Here is a 13987-nt window from a genome sequence, read left to right on the forward strand (position 1 = left end):
GTATTTATTTGTATATCGTTTCTTGAGGCGAACTAGGTTACGTCGAGGGAGGGGAGGTCAACAACATAGGCGGAGAAAAGAAACAAAAAAAGAACAGCGCACGATGCAACGAAATAGCACGGCATGGCAAGGCGTTTCTAGGGAATACAGGAGGAATGCTTGTTCTCGCTCCACGCAATCCAAGTACACCCAATAATGTACAGATCAAACTATCTATTAATAACAAAATTAAATACCCCTTTTTCTTTTTCTTCGCAACCATCTCAACTCCCAGCAGTCTGCACACCAGCTACTTCCTCCAACCCCTTCGTCTTGCTTCTTCTTTTCTGCGCGTTCCCTCTTCCGTATCTCGCGCAAATCAGGCGGCGTCTCGATGCCCAACCGGGCCCTCAACGCATCCACATCCGTCTCCATCTCCTCCTCCCAATACACATTAATAACCTCATCGGAGCGCAAGCCGTTGCGCACCGCCCACGGCGCATATATCGTAAAAAAGCGCCTGCGCTCCGCCGGCTTGAGCGTCGCGACGGCGAGCAGCGAGAGCCCCGTCATGGGGAGCAGTGTGTTGGCGAACTCGAAGGCCTTGAGAGCGACCTCGCCCTCGCGCACGATCGGCAGGCCCGTCAGCGCGTGGTAGAAATCGTGCGACTCGCGGTACCGCTGCATCACGTACGCACACTCCTCATCGTCGATGAACCGCACCCCGCTGCGCGTGTCCGGCGACACGCCCTCCCGGTCCAGCCACGCCACGTACGTCCCGCCGACAGTGTTCTGCGGCAGCGAGCGCAGGAACGGCAGGTTCAGCGACGCCGAGGTGATTCGCGGCCGGTCCCGTAAGATCCGGCGCCCCGTGGCGGATGCGAGCATCGCCCGTCGCAGCCGCTGGATGAAGTACGGCGACGCGGTGGCCTCGCCTAGAGCCGCGATCATGTCCCCCCGGTACGGGTTTACGAAGGACGCGATGCCGGAGCCGACGGCTAGGGCGGCGCGCTCGAAGCCCGTCAGCGGCACGTGGCCTGGGTAGCTGGGCGGTGGGCGGTTGAGGACTGAAAATTTTCTCCTACTGTTGTTGTTATAGGTAGTGCATAATGATGATGACGATGTTGCTGCTGCTACTACTACGGGTAGTTGCTGTAGCACGTGATTTTGGACATGGCCATGTCGGCTCGATATAGAGCGTAGACAAGGAGTGAGAGCTTTCATTTTACTAGGCTCCACGTCTTTCGAGCTCTCAAATTCCTAAGAAGGGAGAAATTCTCCAAACTTATTCCATTAATCCCGGAGAAGATATTTCCTTAATACTTAATTGTTGATCACACTTTATTAGGTATCGTATGTTTCGGAGCTGCGGGTTGCGGGTTGCGGCTGGAATGAGCTCACTACCTAAGCTTTAATCCAATGAGTGAATAAGGCGTCGTTCCGTTATATACATATCCGAGATTACATAGTAACTCGTTATTACGATTCATCGATTTCTTAAATGATTCCCCCTTTTTAGATCCACAATTCAATTAACTTCCATTACTTGTGTGTGATAGGAGCAAAATTAAACTATGGTAAGGCTGTCCAACGAAGCAACTTCAACATTATCCAATGCCAATATCTAACGTTTATCAAATTTAAAGGACACAACCAGACCTCTTCAGTCTATTAGCTCATTACCCTTGCATTACCTTTGCGTGTCTACTAGAGGATGTCTAAGCTGCCGACTATGTCTACCTTTTTTTAAGTATAAGGACAAAGTATCTTATAGACCAGCTTATATCCTATCAACAAGACAAGAAGTTAACATATAAACTACCTAATAACTATTAGTATAAATTAGTTGAGTTCGCCTCCCATGCAGCCCTCCTTTTTTATTCTTGTATAAGGCATCTCCTTACAGAGTTCCTTATACGGAATAAGGACTTACCATTCTCTCTCATTAAAATATGACCAAAGTCCGGACTTACACTAGCTACAGAAGATACAGGTAGTCAGTTAGGAACCCTAACGTCATCAACAATGTATACCAATGAAAGTATATGAACGGAACTTGAAGGGTTCTACTTTCCTTAAACACATCGCATAAATTTGTTACCTGATATATCTAAATAGTGTTAGTTAATTATCTTCTGTTACAACTAGGTAGTGCTCTTGATAATACCGTACCCTTCCGTACGTAGGTATACTCCTTGTAATATTGAAGCAATCACTTAGGTCTGGCATCAAACAGAGAGTGCGGAAACCGATTAGTAAACTCTCCTTTCTGGAACACATACCTAGGTACCTAGGCATGAATTATATTACGAGAGGCTATGCAAGTTAATGAGCAAAGAGCTAAGCTATTTACATCTTTCTCAAGCAAGAGCAGCATAGTTTTCATGCTACGAACCCTACCGATTGTCGGTGGTTAAATCTTGACGGCATAAGATAGCAATCAATTCGTACTACTCAGAGATTCCACTATGGACTATCAACCCAGAAACGCAGGTTCCTACCTCGTGCCAAACCTCAAAGAAACGAAATGAAACATTATTTTGCCACCTTCACTCGGAGGCCTGTGACCTCTCAGGATATCGCAATTTCCGAGCAAATTTAATTACCAAATAATTTGTGTCAGAAATGTCCGAATGCTCTGCCGGGGTCATGCAAACTGGAGTGGTGGTTATGCGGTAATTACCAGTCAACTTCTGCATTGCCTGCATTCACCCAGGAGTCACCTCCTGAGTTGCCACCAGAACCCCAACCATCCGCAGCAGCTCCTCCGGCCGAGGGCGCACCCCAGCTGTCATCTGCACCGCCAGAAACCCAAGAACTACCAGCATTCTGGCCGTCATTGGGCCCATCTGTCTGCCATGTGTCTCCGGCATCCCCCTCCTCTTCTTCGAAGTCGCTCTTGTCGTCCTCCATTTTGAAGTTCTTTGGATCTGCACCCTCGGGGATGTACTGCTGGAGGAAGTCAGGCACCGGCTGTTGAGTCTCCATGAGAATCTTGGTCAAATCTCCAGCGAGAGCCTCATCGCGCTCAGTGTAGAACGAGGTGGCAGAACCGGTGTATCCAATGCGGCCAGTTCGACCTGTATGGCGTTAGTAATCGACCAAGAAACTTTGGAAATGAAAGATAACTTACCAATGCGGTGAACATATTCCTGAATGCCGCCGTGGTCCGCACTTGGAAGATCAAAGTTGACAACGTAGCGGACGTTACGTACGTCGATTCCACGAGCCGTAACTCCAGTGGTGACCAGAAGGGCTGACTTTCCAGAGCGGAACGCTCGCATTGCATCCTCGCGCTCTCGCTGAGTGCGGTCCGAGTGCATCGAAGTGCAAGGCATACCCTTGTGGAAGAGAAAATCATCAATCTCGTCTGCCGTGCGCTTGCTGTTGACGAAGATGATGGTTCGGCCAGGAGATAGCGAGTACAGAAGATCAAGAAGAGCCTCTCGCTTCAGCTCCTGCTTCACGAAGATGATGTCTTGCGTAATATTTGCGTGAGAGCTTCCGATGCGGCCCACGCGAATGCGAATATGATTCATCGCAAGATGGTCCTTGGCGAGTTTGCGAACAGCGCCAGGGAAAGTGGCCGAGAATAGCATGTACTTCACATTTCCTTGCTCTTGTTCTATAGTAGATATTAGATTTATACTAATGTATTAGGAGCGTATGAACTTACCTCCACCAGTGAGGATCTTCTCAAATTCATTCTGCCAATCCATGTCGAGCATCTCATCAGCCTCGTCGATCACCATGTATCGAAGTCGACGAAGTGTGAACAGGTGCGAGCGCTCCATGATATCGATAAGCCTACCAGGAGTGGCGACGAGGACATCGCAGCCTCGTCCAATCTGCTGGAGTTGCTCCTGAATAGGTCCTCCTCCATAGACAACACAAGGACGAAGCATTGTGCGGTAGCAGAAACGACGCGCTTCGTCAAAGATTTGAATTGCTAGTTCTCGAGCAGGACAAACCACGAGTACCAAAGGCTCGGCTCGTACGTATTGACGTGGTCCATTCTCGGCTTGCTGAGGTGGACGGGGACCAGCCAACTTTTTGGCTTTGCCCATCAGCTCGTTCAAAATAGGAACCAGATATGCTGCAGTTTTGCCCGAACCTAATAAATAAATGGGTTAGCAGAGCTACGTAGGGTGATGATGAAGATAAGTGAGTTACTGACCTGTCTGAGCAATGGCGATCAAATCATGTCCCATCTTGATCGCCGGAATGCAGTACTTTTGGATGGGGGTCGGTGTTTTGTAGCCGGCCATCTCAATATTCTTCATCATGAGAGGGTGAAGACCCGCTTCTTTGAAGTGCGAGATAGGGATGATACGTTTCTCACCCTCTTGGGAGACACTGATCTCCGCGATCCTAGGGAGGTTAGCAGGATAATGAGTCGTGAAAGCGAATCAAATGAACTTACTTGGAGAAATCGACGCCGGCGCAGTGTCGCTCCTCCGGGCAACCGAAGAGCTCGAGTTCCAGACTTGGATTCACAGGGGCGACTTCGCCTTCTTCGCCATCCCATTCATAGATGGCGCCGTTGCTGCCCCACTTGCGGTCAACATCAGTTTCGGTATAGTCGAATGCAACGGGCTGACCCCAGTCACCAGCTGGCTTCTCAGGACGTTTCGCATCGGTAGCTGAAGGCCCGGCAGCCTCCTTGGGGGCCGCCGGCTTCTGCTCGGGGGATCCCCAGCCGTCAGACATGTTGATCAATGAACCAACAAGGTTGTTCTCGGAGTTCTATAAATCTTGGGTCAGTGATAAAAGAAGACGTAATATTCATCCACCAGCCTGTAAGGGCTTCGAAGCCGGAATCTCAGATATGGGGGAATTCAGCCAGCTGACAAACAAATGGAGGCTTCGGGCAATGTGATATGAAGGATGTTTGGGAGGAGGAGAAGAATGTTGCACGTGGTTGTCCGAGTTTAGAAGTTTGATGTAAGGATACAAAATACACTTGGTGTTGGTTAAGAGGGGACAGAAATATGAAATAAAGCGTGAGTAGATACTTACTTGCTGACTTATGTCTTGAGAACTTGAGAACCTGAGTGTCGTGATACTCAAGTGTGCAAGCGCGAGTCCTATGCGATAGATTTATTAATAAAAGGCTGCGTCAAGATAACGGAAGATCTGGAAGAGTGGCGATAGAAGGTAAAGGTAAGGTAGAAGTAGTTCGTGAAAAATGATATGTAGGCAAGAATGATGTCAAGAAGGAGCCTTGTGCGATAAATAAGCTTACCTATCTAGTAACGGCAAGGAAGTTATAAGTTATGACCCTGGATTGAAGTTAATAAAATACTGAAGAGTCCTTCGTGTTGAAAGTAGGAAAGGGAAAGGGAATCGGGGCGTGTTATGTTGCAAGGTAGACAAGGCAGACACGTCGAGGTTTACCTTTAGCAGAGTATGGTCGATGGATGATAATGGGAGATAATGAGGAAGAACGAAATGTTAAACTTACCTAGCCCTTTGCTGTGTCAAAGGTCGAAGAACTGAAGACTGGAGGTGACCCTTTGTGAGGATCCTGTGGGAATGTATTGGTGAGGAAAAAGTAGGAGTAGGCTGTGAGAAGGGGAGATGCGTTCTCTTATAATTTCTGGTGGGAAAGAATTAGTCCATTGATACCTCGAGAATTAGGAAGCAACAAAGTCGGGAAGGAACAACTCCTTAAGTTGAGTTGCTGTAGAAGGAGCCCCGTAAATACTTCTGTATACTTTACCTTGTGTGTGAGGTATTAAGTACGCGTACTTAGGGGGGTAAGTACCAAATCTTCTATAACTGCTGGTGCAGATATGTGAAGGGTACAACTTGGGGAAGTAGAGCCAAGTACGGATTTAGGAAACAAGGTACATACCTAAATAAGGAAGCAGTGATTTAAGTAAATAAGGCTGTAGTTATTAGGGGAGGAGGCATCAGCTAAGTGCACAAGATTTCTTTACCTGGACAGTGCAGTTATTGATATCAGGTATCTATTACATGCATGTATGTAGATACCTACCTTACTGTGAGTATCGAACATGGAAGGCACACTACAGGTAGAATGTATGGTACATATTCTCTAGTTTCCATGACGATCGTATAGGGGATAAGGTACATGACCTGGGACACCAGAACGATATGCAGATCACTGTAAGAAATTCCTAGGATATGATGAGCTATCTTGAGTGCCTAGATGGGAGGCGTCGGGGGCGACGACATGGAAATATGACTTGCGTTCTTGGCATGAATGGTGGATCGAGAAATCAACGTCTATCTCCAGGACGATCAACTTCCCATATCGACATGCTACTATATTTCTGATTCATCAGTAACCTAGATTGAAAGGGGTTACTTGAAAGCCTCTCCTTATGCCTTTCAAAAGACTTTACGTACCTAACGTATGATTATTGATAATGAGCTAGATATATAATATAGTAGATTTGTAACCATAGTATCACATGCATACCATCTCTACTTAAAACCCCCTTTTAGCTTACATGTAGATTTGTTTGCTAGGAAAACAACGTACAATATCAACTCATTATGGATATCAAATTTTGAAAAGAGATGAGGGAAAGATGTGAGTTCACTCATAAGCTACATGCTATAGAGCTTGAACAAACAAAGTAAAGAATATGCAGATGGGGTTATACCAAGGGTACTTGCAGCATAATTATGTAGCTGTAAAACCCCTGATACGACTGAGTCTTAAGGAATGTACATAAGTAAACCTTTGTGGCATCAATTATTATACACAGCATCGGTTAGGATCTGTATATGGTATCTAGGGTTATTTAAGCAGTGTTCAATGTTCATTCATGCCTTATATCAATATTAAAGAGACAGAGGTCAGGTAAAGTTAGATTGTCCAGGATATACCTCCATTTCAATTATATGTGGAATGAGAATCGAATTCAAGATGAGATTTTGTATGATAAAGCTTTATAATACGTTACCTCTTTAACTAAGGTTGGGTGGAATTCAAAAATTAGCACAGGGAGGAATACTGCATTTAGTACAGGTTTAAAAATTCAAGTATGTCTCAAAGCGCCCAAATCCCTAGTTTACATGATATAGCCATCCCATAGATGCTCGTCATCGTTGAATCGTGAGGTCTGTTCGTAGTCACCCATGCCATCCTTTAACACTTGATCTAGTGTTGCCGCAGCTCTACCAGCCGTCCCACCTTCTTTTTTGGCCATATCTATACCTGCCTCAACAGCTGCTCTAAATCTCTTTTGGAAGATATCTTGTCTATCTTCCCGGTTTCGATAGAGTTCGCTATCCTCGTCTCTCGGGGGCTTGAATAAGCCGAGATATCCAAGTGGGTCTGGCGTCCGCGATACGCAGCATATATTGCTGACCCAATCATTAGGGCTCCAGGACGTGGCCATTCCTGACTTGAACCCCATATTCAGAAATTTGGATAACACTAACATCTGCCGTGGGAAAGACTGGCCATATTTCTTGGCACCAAATGTTGTCCTCGGAGCAGAAGTCCAACCACTCTTCGATGCAGTGGCTGGTACGGATTTGACAGCCCATCCTAGAACCGACATGAAGTCTCTAAGCGGTTTGATCCAACAACCAGCACTTGAGACGACATCTTCGCCGGCAACATCAAGTATCCATTCCATATAATTCAGGCCATCATCCTTTATCTCCTGCGAAATGTGGGTCATGGTACCTCGGATATAGAGCATGATCTTCTCAACATGAGGGCGGACTTCATCGGCGGGAAGAGTTCGTAGTAGCTTCAGCAGCTGGCCGCGCACAGGTCCGGAAGAGTCGGACATCATAGGAAGAAGCTTATGTAGTAATGTCGACGTGCCTACTGGATTTATCGGCGGATTCGTCGAGAGCTGACTCGCGAGGTATGATAACGCATCTCGTCGTTGAGTGTCCGAGCGAGAGCTCGTCAGAGAGAGGGTATGTTTGAATCGTTCGGATGGATCCGGCGCATTCTCTGCAAGTTGTTGCTGCAAGACGATAGCTGCGATAGTTTAGTAAAGCGACCTTCAATTGCGACGGTGGGTGTCGCATAAATAGCATCATCATCATACATTTCGATTTAAAACTGGTATCCGTGAAGTTAGAAGGTTTCGCCTTGGGCTTCCCTACTTTTAACTTGGGCTTTTGGAAGTCCTTCTTCTTTTCCTTCTTCTTCTTAGTACTGGAACCCATCTCGAATCAGTCATTGGTATGAGTAAGAACTAGCGCGATAGGTTCAGTAGACTAATTGGCCATACTATCCCATTATACATCTAACTGAGCTTCGCGACGGAATTGTCGAGCACAACTTTTTGGCGGTAAGCAGTGGCATAATTCCGTTAGTGACCCCGGATTTTGTTTGTGGCTTGCTTATCTTATCTTAGTGGCTTGCATGCTACGGTCTTCTAGTTCTTAGTGGCTTAAGCTAATTTCTAGGTACGGTTATCTTGGGTACAGGTACCAAACAAATAATCAATAAGCTCTTAACTCACCTTAAGAGCCTTAAGAGCTGTTCCTGTTCGCAATTACTAGGTACGAAGGATTCTTCATTCAATCACCAAAAGGAAGTATGGCAGAAAAATCATTGGTAAGAGTTGTAACTCCTTAATGTTAATATATATAAGGTATATATCTAACTGAGCGTACGTAGCCTTCCGTCAACACGGAATCAATAGAGGAGTCACTCCACCGGCTCTCCAAGAAGCCCGGGGTCAAGGCCTGGCTTATGTTGGACCGAGCCAACGGCACCGTTCTCAAGACCAACGGCCAGATTTCTACGATTAGACCTGCACGATCTATAGACAGGAAGGCTTCATTGCCGAGCCCTACGGGCGGTTCCTTCTCGACCGACGTTAGCGCGAGTACCGATAACGAAACCCAAGCCGCACAAGAGCTCGCTAGCATGGTGTGGAGCTTCTTAAGTACGGCAGGGAGCTTAGTAGACGAGATTGACACCGAGGTAGACGTCAAGCTGTGTTTTTGAATGAAAGAGGGGCTAATAATTTGATATAGGATGAACTGAAACTTTTGAGGCTGCGCACAAAGAAGCAAGAGCTAGTTATTGTCCCCGAAGTTAAGTATCTGCTGGTAGTTGTCCACGATACACCTCCCGTATAATGGAACGCGTCATATTTCAAGTTATCAAATCTAGCGGGACTCCTGGCTCGTGATTGAGCTGGCGGGTTTCTCAGTTAGTAGCTAGCATACACGGCGTTTAGCGGCGTTTAGGATGGCATTATACCCAAGATTGCCAGGGTGGGAATGATTTATGTTGACGACCTAGGGTTATCCTAAGGGGACTCAATACCTCTAATAAAAGATTATTATGGTGTATGGCCGTCATCTAATGTAAGCATTGCTACGTGATCGGGTGTGTCTAAAGTATCCATAGCATATAAGTGGAATACGTTCATTGCGAGCCGAAGGGCGTACGGCCGCTCCAGGTGGTTCCCATAAGCGGAATTTAACTCATAACTGATGGACGAACATAAGGGAAGATCTAATACATACCACCCTATCCTTTTCCTCATTGACAACTATATGGAGATTTATAACTAACCTGGTTTTCTAAAAACAGGGACTAAAACATTATGATATCATCACAACTCGCTCTCGGCCATCACTGTGGTATTATACCATACGACGGTCAATTGTGTATAGCTCGCATATGATCGAGGCTTTGGACACCATAACCATTAGAGCAGTGCTCGGCGGTTAAATGGTAACACACGCTGTCCGTGTCAGACTCGACCGGGCTGAGATTGAATGGGTGTCCTCTCGCCCCTATGCTTACCACCCAGAGTCAGCTTAACCATGTAACAGACGCTTCAGCTACTATTGGACTAACGGTATTGTTAGGTAGTGTCTAAGATCATCCTTTCTTAGTGGACGCCCCCCGGTCGTCTCTAAGCTATTTCCGCGTGATAGCAACCTGACTGCAGTAGTTGAGACCTACTACTGCAGACGGTGCACAATCCAAGTATGTTAACTATCAGGCTTGTCGGGGTCCTTTGCGCGTGGAGCGCAGCGAGGTAATCCAATAGAAGAAGAATGTTCGTGCCGTAGCTCTGCAGATGCTTTCAAAAACATAGGAGCGCTTGCTGTTATGACTATCTCTACAGCTGTTGGGTCGGCAATTGACACAGCACCAAGGACACTGGGGGGATATCTTTTTGCCAGAATCTGGGTAGTTGGCCAATCTAGAAGAGGCATAAGACATTCCTCTAGCCTTGATGACGGCACTTGTCATCACCTTTGTTAAGTCTACGTTGACAACTAGAGTTGATGTCCAAAGGACCACAGGATTACCAAAATGACATCCAGATGGCTAACAGAGCGGATAGCATTAATTCTGCTACGCCTTCCAACAAATGCCTCCGTGGAAGAGATCAACGCGAATGAGAGAAAATAAAACTCGTTTCTTGGGCGGGGGGACAGAAGATAGCTACTCTGATTGGGTTTGGTATTGAGGCAGCCTATATAAGCTATCTTACTATGGTAGATATTTCTATCGGTTACGATAAACACTCCGTGGCATTGGAGTACTGTAGCCTTGGCTTATACTTTTGGGAGGAGTATTACAGATATTTATGAAAGAAATCGAACATGGCGGGATGGATGAAACCGGACACATAGAGTTCCGTTCTCCTAGGATTGGAATTATACGGATAAGTAGTCAAGGAATATCGGATGCAAGAGCATACTGGCCTTAGAACAAATCCCGAGTAAGATGCTGCTTGATAGATGTTAAACTAATACTCAAACACTCTCGATAGTGCAAACCCTGGTGGGATTCACCTCGAGCTGTTAGTATTGGTGAGAAGAGGAATCTCGTCACGAGGGCTCGTCTTACGTCCTATAACCGTGGTTATTGAAAGTGCCACATGAGCTGGCAATGATGGATGAAACACGTCTCGGCTCCTGATCTAAGCGATTAAGAGTATACCTTCACCGTGGACCTCCGGCATTCGCATAATTTTGGGCTAAAATGGTCGGCTTATACCCCATAAGCTTTGCAGGCGACATATCTGCTATTTTCTTTCTCTCGTATACTACTAGAATCTCTAACATTTATAAATTTTTATCGGTCATTGAAAGTGGCTGCCAAGAAAATCGCCCCGTGCAGTTTCAGTTTCAGTGGTAACCCAATCAGGAACTATTGGATGAATACGGGTTGGGGGAGGCCGAGGGAAATAATAATCCGAACCTCGGACACGTACTTACGACACGCGAATTAATGTGTATAGCCGTGATTTGAGATCTCTCAGTACTACAACAGGAGGTGTAAATGCGTAGAAGGAGGCATCAGAGGATCCTATCAGAAAGGCCCCATATCCAGCGCTATTAATTAGCATAACGAACATCGCGAATTTGCTGACCACGGTCATATCCAATACTGGTTGATCCGCAGTGCCATTTAAAGTGTTGCCAACTCAATACGCAGGCTGCGAGTCATCGCCAACTTTAGCTATAAGATTCAGCGCCAACTAAATGTCAGTTACAAACCAAGCGGGAAGCTCTATGATCATCGTCAGCTGTAACTGATCGCCGCAATCATTACCCTTGGAGCTATTCTAGAATACTGCAGTCGGAGCCGAACTGGGCTACGGTAGGATGACATACCTGGACTGCCCTACGGATGTGATTGATAATCCTACAAGGTCAGGATAATTGACTTATAGTCATTCTCAAATTGTAACAGGACAATTGAGCGGGTGGGTACATAGTATACAATATAGGTAATCCAATGCGCCGTTGGTCGTCGTATGGAACGGCACCTCAGGATTCAACGTTGCACCATCGTATGCGAATAATTGATCTGGGAACCTTCTATGGAAGCAAGGATCAGTTCCCATTTTTCGGCTGAGTTCGGTCAGCGCGTCCCATATAAATTAAGAGGTAGAAATGTTCAGATCTATTAGGTTGAAAGGTTGAAGGTGAAAGGCCGCCTACATTAAAATTAAAGTGTTCTACAACTTGTACGGCACTGCTCAGGATTCTAGTGAAAGAATAATTCGAAGGATAATTCGAAGGCGGTAAGGATACACCGTAAGGCTGACATTGTTTCAAGGTCGTAAATAAGAACTTTTGACAATAATGATGACGAAACGAGTTCTAATCTTGTACAGAAAATCTGATAGAGAGGGTTCATAGTTGGTGAGCGGCTTAGACGGAATCGGCTTAGTAGGGTGGTTCCGTGTTTCTGCTTCTAGAGGTGGAATCGCGGACCGCAAGGGTGGTACGAAGTGAAAGATCTAGTGGATCTACCCAGATGGTCACCCACGCGAGCCACGTCAGGCATGAAGGCTGAAACTGCAAGTGAGCCCTAGCTAGAACGTGGATGGTATATAGCGTGAAATAATGTCGGTGTGCGGCTGTTACCATATGAGAAAAATCCACATCTATCGGAATAAGACGCATAATATTTGCTGGCGTTAGGAACTAAAGTACCAACAGTTTAAATCGGTAGCGGTAGAGGAAATATCCCCTGCATATTCTACCTCCGAAGCCTATGAGGAGGTAGTGAAGGTGATTTGAAACAACCCAAAAATGTTCTGGATAGTTAGCTTACCGGCTGATTATCTTGCTCATCCATACCTAGGTAGCTATCGCGGCTTGTTTGCATGGGTACAAACACCAAGCACCCATAGCCCGAATCCATCTACCATGTATTGTGACGTCCGGCACTTTGAATGTAAGCTTGGCGATTCGTGGCATCATTCATACTACTGGTCTGGTGTATACAAAGATAGATCGGATGTTTGACATTGCGGTTGGTTTTAATATGGCCGTGTGGCCGCCCAGCCTGATTTCCCATAATTGTGTAATCTGAAATTTACATCTGGCATTAGGTACGCCTATCATCGTCTTCTGGCATATCGGGAAGACCGTAATATAGTCGATCTTGTCGACTGGCTTTTAGCATCACTCGAACTTTAATATCCTTGGTCCAACCTCATTTTGATATCGATGGCTTGGCGGTTGTTCTCATGGCACACTTATAACCAGTACGACAGATCAGTTCTGAAACCACGATGCACTTTTCGCGCAACATACCGTCCGACGTGTGTTCGACGCTCTAAACTTAAACAATCGAAAAAGCGCACACGACTCATTCATGAGGGTACCATCTTTAGCTGTGTTTAAACCCTCACCACTAATCTTCATTACCGACGCCAAGGAACCAACCGATGGCAACCGGGAGAAGCATTCATCTAAATATGCTCGAATTCGAGAATTTGTACGGCGACCAAAGGAACAATGTCGTAAGACCCCTCAGACGCGAATACGGAATAAGTTGCAAAAGGGTATAAATGGGGTGATTAAAGGTGTAGGAATGAGTAAAGGTGAAGGACAGCGGCGACGAAGTGGATATGCAGAAAAAGCTGAAGGTCTAAACATACGCACAAGCGCGGCCGTCGCGGATGCAACTCCAACTACACGTACGACTTTAAGAACGACTTTCAGAACGAACACGCCTGCCACGACTACAGGTAGAAGTACAAGTACAGGTACATCTATTGCGGAGAAATCAAAGGCCAACACAGCAGCAACAACGGTACTGTACCAACTATAATTTCCATAATTTCCATAATTTCCTTTTAAAGCAACCCTTACCGCCCCTACCCATTTCCCTCCACATTATCCTTGTCAGAGCACGTGTCCGCCAACTGGTAGTTGCTCTAACTGCTGGAGATTCTGGGGCAATTCGTTAACGATGCAGCTGCAATGGTAATTGACAGATGTGCACGTACGAGTTTAATCCCCTGCCAAGCCTCGGTACAAGTATTGTACATATAATACCATTTCAGTTCAATGAGGGGGGGAAAGTGCATACATGTTGTTGGATAAGACCGCGACCCCTAAAACTGCTTGTCTTATGACCTCAGCTGATGTTTCTACCTAGACCCTGCATGCGTTGTTTTCTTTTCGAACCTTTTTATTTTTATGTTTTAATTGTTCAAGTATATGGAACTAAGTAGTTCACATAGCTGAGTTTATTATATCAGTTTCTACAGTTCTAGATACTTCTCAC

General features: G+C 45.9%; 3 protein-coding genes across 3 annotated transcripts; 1 reads left to right on the top strand and 2 right to left on the bottom strand.

The window, feature by feature from the left end:
- Nucleotides 1–228: 228 nt before the first annotated feature.
- On the bottom strand, nucleotides 229–4689 carry GL218_02076 (ATP-dependent RNA helicase DED1; the record flags this gene model as incomplete). Its single annotated transcript, XM_033578565.1, has 6 exons — nucleotides 229–1060; nucleotides 2663–3059; nucleotides 3113–3604; nucleotides 3656–4093; nucleotides 4157–4350; nucleotides 4403–4689. The coding sequence occupies 6 exons, from the start codon at nucleotides 4687–4689 to the stop codon at nucleotides 229–231; spliced, it is 2640 nt and encodes an 879-aa protein (XP_033438427.1).
- Nucleotides 4690–7025: 2336 nt separating this feature from the next.
- On the bottom strand, nucleotides 7026–8145 carry GL218_02077 (Pre-rRNA-processing protein IPI1; the record flags this gene model as incomplete). The annotated part of the gene is made up of 2 exons (XM_033578566.1): nucleotides 7026–7954; nucleotides 8025–8145. The coding sequence occupies 2 exons, from the start codon at nucleotides 8143–8145 to the stop codon at nucleotides 7026–7028; spliced, it is 1050 nt and encodes a 349-aa protein (XP_033438426.1).
- A 376-nt stretch (nucleotides 8146–8521) lies between these two features.
- Nucleotides 8522–9069, top strand: GL218_02078 (uncharacterized protein; the record flags this gene model as incomplete). Its single annotated transcript, XM_033578567.1, has 3 exons — nucleotides 8522–8539; nucleotides 8603–8911; nucleotides 8965–9069. 3 exons carry the CDS (start codon nucleotides 8522–8524, stop codon nucleotides 9067–9069), a joined length of 432 nt encoding a protein of 143 aa, XP_033438435.1.
- Between the last annotated feature and the right edge of the window lie 4918 nt (nucleotides 9070–13987).

Source organism: Daldinia childiae (genome assembly GCF_008694065.1).
Source record: "Daldinia childiae strain JS-1345 chromosome Unknown Scaffold2, whole genome shotgun sequence".
Lineage (NCBI taxonomy): Eukaryota > Fungi > Ascomycota > Sordariomycetes > Xylariales > Hypoxylaceae > Daldinia > Daldinia childiae.